The sequence below is a fragment of the Laetiporus sulphureus genome, assembly GCF_001632365.1.
Source record: "Laetiporus sulphureus 93-53 unplaced genomic scaffold LAESUscaffold_21, whole genome shotgun sequence".
NCBI lineage: Eukaryota > Fungi > Basidiomycota > Agaricomycetes > Polyporales > Laetiporaceae > Laetiporus > Laetiporus sulphureus.
In genome coordinates, this window is record NW_024468530.1 from 521778 (window position 1) to 529931 (window position 8154).

At 49.2% G+C, this 8154-nt stretch overlaps 2 protein-coding genes across 2 annotated transcripts; one reads left to right on the forward strand and one right to left on the reverse strand.

Annotated features, from left to right (window-relative positions):
• Positions 1 to 431: 431 nt before the first annotated feature.
• LAESUDRAFT_750170 (uncharacterized protein) lies at positions 432 to 3642 on the reverse strand (the record flags this gene model as incomplete). The annotated part of the gene is made up of 11 exons (XM_040911595.1): positions 432 to 613; positions 666 to 1038; positions 1100 to 1252; positions 1309 to 1494; positions 1565 to 1915; positions 1973 to 2044; positions 2115 to 2183; positions 2258 to 2483; positions 2670 to 2940; positions 2976 to 3383; positions 3591 to 3642. The coding sequence occupies 10 exons, from the start codon at positions 3640 to 3642 to the stop codon at positions 688 to 690; spliced, it is 2139 nt and encodes a 712-aa protein (XP_040764130.1). The 3' UTR covers positions 432 to 613; positions 666 to 687.
• Positions 3643 to 4124: 482 nt separating this feature from the next.
• Positions 4125 to 7772, forward strand: LAESUDRAFT_737090 (uncharacterized protein; the record flags this gene model as incomplete). Its single annotated transcript, XM_040910757.1, has 9 exons — positions 4125 to 4437; positions 4480 to 5000; positions 5057 to 5258; positions 5316 to 5544; positions 5601 to 5733; positions 6009 to 6184; positions 6236 to 6332; positions 6392 to 6851; positions 7138 to 7772. 9 exons carry the CDS (start codon positions 4125 to 4127, stop codon positions 7770 to 7772), a joined length of 2766 nt encoding a protein of 921 aa, XP_040764131.1.
• Positions 7773 to 8154: the final 382 nt, after the last annotated feature.

An 8154-nucleotide genomic window follows, 5' to 3' on the forward strand; every position in this document is an offset into this window, starting at 1 on the left:
CCATCAGTGGAAGAAGCGGCACGCTGCGCACTGACAATCGAAGCGGCTGATTGTGAATTGTTGATCGAGGGCAGGAGAGCGCGACTGGCTTTCTTCATCAGGAAAATCAAAATGCGCTTTTTTGACTTTTTTGCTCTGATGAAAAGTGATGCAGTATGGACAAGTGCATCAGCCGAAAAGGAGGTCCCAGGTCTTGTGCGATCCTTAGCCGTTTATTTCATCTATAATGAGTCTTGTAAGTCATCTTGTGCGCTTCAACGTGCTTTCTGTGTCTTGTACTTGGGACAACTCGGCTGTTGGCCAGCAGGAAAAGGCAGGACAAGCCACCCGGCCTACTTCCAAGCTGCACAGGAATTCTCAAGCTGATTGGATAATTTGAGGCACAACCCGAGATAAACTCTTAAGGCAAACTCGTAGTAATAAGAACCAATCGCAATTCTGAATAATGCATATAACAAGAGAAGTAAGACGTCGTACAAATGAACTAGCAAGGAAACACAAGAAAAGTGAGACATCGTACAAGCAAATTAGCAGGGAAGCCAAAGCGTCCAATTCCATGCAGAAGTCGCAAAAGACCAATGAGCAAGTAGGTCAATCATCACGAAATCCGGTACTACAGTCGGATATGTTACACACTCGGATCAACTAACGAGGCGAGGGCGTACCTAAGGCGCATTCCTAAGCCCTCTATTCGCCATCGGTATCAGAACCGAGCTCAACAAGCTTCGACGGGTCCTCATCGGAATCCAGCTCGGAAGCGTCAACATTGATAACCTCTCTTCGAGTGATAGACTTGCCGGCACGCGCTATCTTCATCGCACGCTCGATGATGCAGCCCATTTTCTTCGGCTTCGTAGATGCAAGCTTCTGCGCTGCCTTTGCGTAACCTATCGTGTCGACCCGATACTTCACTTCGCTAAAGGCAGTCTCACTGTTTGTAGCATCACCAGTAGCGACGTTCAAGCCTTTCAGCATAATTGCCTTGCCGTTCTCCAACGTCATGTCATTGTTGACCCAAAGAAACAGTGCACGATAGGTCTGAAGTGTCAGAAATGTTTCAGGAAGACGTTTTAATTGTTAGGTATGATGTATCACATACCGCGGCAGATGCCATAGCAATCGCACCAATGGGGCATTCCTTGTCTTCTTCCATACCGGCGAGGCCAGGAACACTTACAGCACCCTTGGTCAGGGTGAAGTGACTTGCAACTAGTCGCAGTATGAACATGGATTGATAGAGACCCCTCCATTCCTGGAGAGAGAAGACTTAGACAATCACCGCGTTCAGATGAATGAGGTCATAATCACCTTCTTGTTGTCTCCGACCGCATGCTCGTAAGTGAACCGTAGCTTCGACAACATGTACTCCGTGAATTCACAACGATCTTCGACATTATCATATGAATTCTCCTTGTCTCCAATAAAGAAATTCTCGAGAATACGCAGAGCGGTAGAGCCGAAACTGCTGCGCCATTCACTAAGACGCTGTGTAGCCTGCATCATTGTTCCAGTGGGTGAAGCCAAGTTCAGAAATGCAGAACGAAATAATGAGCTCGACACTCACGAGTTTGAAGACATGGTCATTGCAGGCAACTTGATGGGGGACTTTATTACCGTATATTGCGTTCCAAATCAACTGCAGAGCCTCGATGAACTCATCATCTTTAATAATCCATGGATTCACCAGCGTCCCAGCATAACGACGAAGAGTCAGAACAAAGACATGCTGCCAGCGTCCATTGTCATTGGCACCTGCCGGCAAATCGGATGTCTTGCTCTTTCCAGTGGGACGGCGTGATTGGCTCGCTTTTGTAGTGCTAAAAAGTTCACGCCTGATGATGTTCGATGGCTCACGCTTGACAACAATCAAGTTGGCATGGGCCGCACGGCGCATGTCATCCACCTTCACATAAGTCTAAGGATCCAAGGTTGTCAGATATTTCCATAGATAAGCCCGACGAGCCATACATACATTGGCGGTGGTGCGATCGCGGATCGGATGAGGCGTATCCTCAACGTCTATGACGCCGTGGTTGATGACGGACTTGAAGGACAAATTCAAGTCAGAGGAATGCATGAAAAGCATCTGCAACTGCTTTCGTGACTTGACAGACCTTGTATAGAGACGGCTTGGCAAACGGAGTCACATCTATATTATCGATATCATTTATTTTGACCATATTCTAGCAGTAGCCCCATCAGTAACATTCATATAATGTCGTGCAACGTCTCGACATCATGATTAATATGCTCGTACCTGATGTGTGGCCCGCATTACTGGAGCCTTCACAGGACTCGACATCGCAGCAATGCGTTCGACGTCTTCGTCTGATTCACTTGCGAACCCCTTGTCTTGTATGGGACCCCTGCCCAAGTAGCGGCTGCTGTGTGGCGTGACTTTCGAGGTCTGGTGTGCCGATGGGTGTCCGAAGGTTGCCACGTGTACATGATCGTGCTTCGGACTGTCAACCCTAATGCGTTGCCTTTGCCCAGCAGGCACTGTGTTAGACGATGAATATTAAAGAAATAAGCCTGGTTCAACGTATGGATTCCATGTCAGAAGCTCTCCGGAAAACGTTTTGAGTGTCCCGTGATGGGCAGTCACCGTGCGACCACTAGTAAACCCGATGATCAGCAGATATATTGAAGAGTAACTCAGTGATACGTACCTTCCGTGGGCCACTGTCGAGCTCTTCAGACGCGCACCTGGATCTACAACCAATTTTTCTTTCGATCGGATGTCACCTGGCTCCGTCGCCTTTCGATTTACAAGCTCAAGGCGAGCCTGCTCAATCGTCACTCTAGTGCTAGAATCTTTCTTCGCTTTCTTCTTCGGCAGCTCATCTTCAGAAGGCAATTCGGTGAGGTCGGACTCGTATGGCTCGTCATGTCCTCCTTTGCCGGTCTTCTTCGAAGCACTCTGCTTTGCCTTCTTCTTCACTGTGGGCCTGATTAGCAATGCCGCAGCAGCATACAGACAGAATGGACTGCAGAACCTGTTCCGATATGCTTGACGGCATGATTTGCCTTTGCCAGTTCATCTTCATCCTGCATCTGCACCTCCTCTTCTGCGATAGCCTCCAGAGCTCGCTTCCTCTTGCTGGCTTGCCTCTCCTTCTGGAGTTCTTCACGTTTCTTGTCCTCCTTGACCTGTGCTGAGGTCCGTCGAGGAGTAGGCGCAACAATATGACCAGGATGCTTCAGAGCATTCGATGCACGTGTGCGACGTTGCGAAGGTGTGGACGGCATCGATGGAGACTGCAGGAAGAGAGCAGGGATGATGAGAGGAATGCGACTGTCATGAAAGTTCAAGGCAAAGTTGAACATGCGTTGCGAGCAGATTGCGTGCTCGGCAATAATGCTTGAACGGGAAGCAACCCCGTCTGAATTATTTGGGGTATGGTCAGCAACCTACTGCGTATCACATGCAAACCATACCTTCACAGTTGAGCAACAAGATCCATCTGGATGTTCAGCTCTTCAGTGCCACCAGACGAACTCCTCGAACTGTGACTCATGTTTGCTGCATATCCGTATCCTTGTGGCCTGCCAGGGTGCCTGCGACGTTTCAAAAACAGGTCTGGACTCACCAAGCACACCCGCGCTGCACATCCACAGCAATTGGGAGGGACCTATGCTCATGATAGACGACCATTCAGTCAGGTTCCACCAGCATGGGAGAATGAGAATCGTACGTCACATAGCGGCGCATTTAGGCATTCAGTGCCGGTGATTGAGTGAGATACAGCACGCAGGACACTGGAAGAGGATACCTCCAACACTTCGTCATATCGTGTTGATGAAGGGTCTACTATTGGCTCGTCAGAGAGCGCTCTTGCAGGTACTATGGGTAGCAGCCCACCTTCAGAATATCAGTGTAAACCTGACGATGATGAAAATCGTGATGAATACATAGATTGGGAGCCACAGTAAGCAAATCCCAACTCGACGTCCACCGGGCTTGACACTGCAGTACATGATGGACATCTAGACCCTACGAAGATGACAGCGAGTGCCGGAGCATGCATTCCGATGACGAGACCGGGAGGCCTTCTGAAGACTATGCTGATACAGAAATGCGATATGGTAAGCTATAGGCTTGACGCGCAGTGGAGCGTACGAGCATGCACTCACTGACTCCATTCGACATTGACGCTGCAGACTCAGAGGCGCTCGCATGCGCTGAGAGGAGTGACCGAGATTCTGTGACAGGAGACGCTCACCGAGATCGGCATCGAACGACTGTTTCTGAGGAGATTGAAGAGTCCGTCCACTCTGAAGATGACTGGCAAGAGAGCTGCCCTAGTGATCGCTTTTCGGTCTACTCAGATGGTTCAGAGGAAATGCTTCCTAATCAGTGTGACGATGACGAAGCTCAAAGTAGTGTGGTTTCGGATGATGAAGAAGTAATACGGGACTACCACCCCTACCTAAGTGGTGAGGAACACATAGATGCAAATTTTCTGATAGCTTACTGAGTTGCTACGAAAGGAAACCCGTGCGACAAAAATGGAGAGTTTCTGCCTCAAAATGCTGTGCCACCTCCTCGCGCACCCAGGGCCATAGACGACTGGTCTCCATATAGCAGTCGCGTCGAGTTTGAGGTTGCAGAACTCCTGTATAAGCGTGAGCAAATGTCAGCGGGCAACATCAACACACTACTCAATCTATGGGGTGCAAGCCTGGTCAAGCACGGTGACTATGCACCCTTCACCAACACGGAGGACCTGTATCACACAATCGACTCCACGTCACTTGGCGACGTCAAATGGGAGAGTTTCAGCATGTCGTATCAAGGGGAACTGCCTAATGGTGATGTACCCACCTGGATGACGACGGAATCAGATGTCTGGTTCCGGAACCCGCTTGCGGTTGCTGACCATATCCTCGGCAATGTTGACTTTGACGGTCAAATGGACTATGCACCATTCCGCAAATTCCATCATGGTGAGCGGCGATTGAAGGACTTCATGTCTGGTGAGTGGGCATGGAAACAAGTGGTACGTTCTTGCCTCCATCTGACGTGTGGTAACTATCTTTATCACGCTGTTAATAGGATATGATTGCAGAAAATGAGCGAACTCATGGCGCAGCGTTCGTACCCATCATTCTAGGAAGTGATAAAACAACAGTCTCTGTGGCCACAGGACAAAATGAGTATTATCCGCTCTATATGGGTATAGGGAATACTCACAACAGCGTGCGACGTGCTCATCGAGACGCAGTAGTGCTTATCGGATTTCTGGCGATTCCCAAAAGTCAGTGAGCGCTTTCGCTGCTTCGTCTTTCTCGTCATAGTAAAAATCACTTTAAAGCTGACAAGGAACATGCGGATGACCCGTTATTTCGCAAATACCGACGACAACTCTTTCACTCATCTCTGTCCAGAATTCTGCGCAATCTCAAGCCCTACATGACCACACCGCGAGTCGTTCGATGTGCTGATGGCCACTTTCGGAGGGTGATCTACGGACTGGGGCCATATATTGCTGACTATCCCGAACAAGCGCTTCTCGCATGCATTGTGCAGGGATGGTGCCCAAAGTGAGTTCACATTCTTGTAGTCTTTCTAGGCTAGGTAGCTGAGTAGAGTTGTGGAGATGTACAACGCGAAACAATGATCTTGATGGCACCAATGGTGGACGTCGTTCTCGCAAGCACACCGAAACTCTGGTCCGAGGGTTGGAGCTAGGAGAGCTGTGGAACGAATATGGTCTTGTTGGCGATATAGTGGTACGTCTTCTCATCTTCCTTTTGTTGCTTTGTCCTGTCCTTTGCTCGAGCATTGTGATGATCATATGTATGCCATGGGTACTCCGGGCAAGATACGACAGATGTATGTCAGATGATATTGAAATCAAGCTGTATAGAGTGTTTCTCGTCGCGGCTGTGCCTCATGCTGCAGTGGCTTGGCCTGCGCTGAATCGCGCACATCAAAAGCTATTGCCGACATTGTTCCACAGCGGCTTTTCATGCTTACCTGATTCGTTGCTGACTTTTGACGATAGCCTTTCACAAACGACTTCCCCCGTGCTGATATTCATGAGTTGCTCTCACCGGATCTGCTACACCAATTGATCAAGGGCACATTCAAGGACCATCTAGTGGACTGGGTTGAACAATACCTTGAGATCACTCACGGGAAGTCTCGCGGGCAAGCTATCATGGCTGAGATCGACCGACGGTGAGTTCTCTCACACTTTGTGATAGGCTGTCTCTTTAAATACCTGCATAGTATTGCTGCTGCACCACCATTTTCGGGTCTGCGACGATTTCCAGAAGGACGTGGGTTTAAACAGTGGACTGGGGATGACTCCAAGGCACTCATGAAGGTCTGTTCCACTCTGCCAAGCATCATGCCATGACGAATGCACTGAACGGCTGCTATCAGATCTGGCTTCCTGCGATCGCAGATCATGTACCTCGTGATATGGTCCGTGCAATTCGCGCATTCCTGGAGTTCTGTTACATTGCCCGTCGTGATATGCACAGTTCCACGACCGTGAAAGCATTGGAAGAAGCGCTTGAACGATTTCATCACTACCGAGTCATCTTCCAGACCACAGGTGTCCGCCCAACCGGCTTCTCCCTTCCACGACAGCATTCTCTCATACACTATACTCTTCTCGTATGGATGTATGGTGCGCCGAATGGACTGTGCTCATCAATTACTGAGTCAATGCACATCAGGGCTGTCAAAGAGCCATGGCGAAGATCAAGCCGATTTGAGGCTCTCGGCCAAATGTTGTTGACGAATCAACGATTGGACAAACTCTCTGCCTCGCGTGTTGACTTTGAAAGCCGGGGCATGCTCAAAGGTTCTTGTTTGTCTGCTGAGGTTCAAGCAATATGTGAGTTCTCTGACAGCGACACAAATACTGGAGCAATACTGAATTCTGATAACCATGCATGTTTCTAGTCCCAGATAAGATGATGCAGGACCAGCCAGTGACAAAACCCCCTACTGTCAAAGGCAATGACGGCAATGGAGCCATATCAGGATCTAGAACTCAGGGCCGCACTCAATTGGCGGTCACTGTGCGTGCGTAGAGCTATAAATTTACATGTATAGGTCAGTATGAACACTAAAGGGTACCTGAACAGAACGACAACATTCGCGTACATTCGAGGGTCTAGCCCGTGAAATAGGTCAGCCACAATTGCCAGAACTGGCTCGAAGATTCCTGTACAGCCAGCTGCATCCTGACGTTGTCATATCACAAGTCCCAGTACCGCTTGATCGCTGTCCACAAACCCGAGATGCCGTTTACGTCCACTACTCCGCCAAGGCTACATTTTACGCCCCTAGTGACCCATCGGGTCTTGGTGGGATGCGCCGCGAGCATATCCGAGCAACGCCGCAGTGGCGCGGGCTGACACCGCGATTTGATTGCGCATTCGTTCGCTCTAGCCCATTTGGAGGCGGGATAGGCGGGAGCGATATCAGCGTTGTGCGAATATTGCTCCTCACCTCATTCAGATACGGCGGGATCCATTATCCTTGTGCGCTCGTGCGATGGTTTCGACGTTGCGGTGAGGCGCTGGACGAGAACACCGGTATGTGGATTGTACAGCCAAATCATACATCTGCACGCAAACCTCTGCTATCATTCATTCATGTCAGTTTGATTATCCGCGCTGCTCATTTAATACCAGTGTTTGGGACTGCTCGTGTGCCAAACAATTTTACTGAACACCACTCGTTAGACTACTACCGATTTTTTTATGTAAATAAGTTTGCTGACCATCACGCGTTCGAACTCTTGCATTAGAAGGTAGCGGCCATTCTGCTTGCGAAATGACATATTCTTGTGGCCGTTTACAAATGAATTATGGACTGAATTGCCTTTCAAACTTTTCTGTACTTTGGCGCACAGTGGTAGGTGACTTGCTGACTGCTCGCAAGAACCAACAATCGTGTACAAGGAGGTCTCTCTGCTTGGAGGGGCTTTCTAAGGGTTGTATGTCCTTGGATGAATGACTTGTCCACTTACCGGCTTGTACAAGCCAATATAAGACTGTCCAAGCGATCACAAGACATATTTGAGTTTTCCTGATGTTAGAGAGGACCCTGTTGCTTGATTGCTGATCGATTTACAGGCTGCACATTTTGCAAGCAGCGAGAACGTGTCTGCGCACCGGGAAATGTGAGTA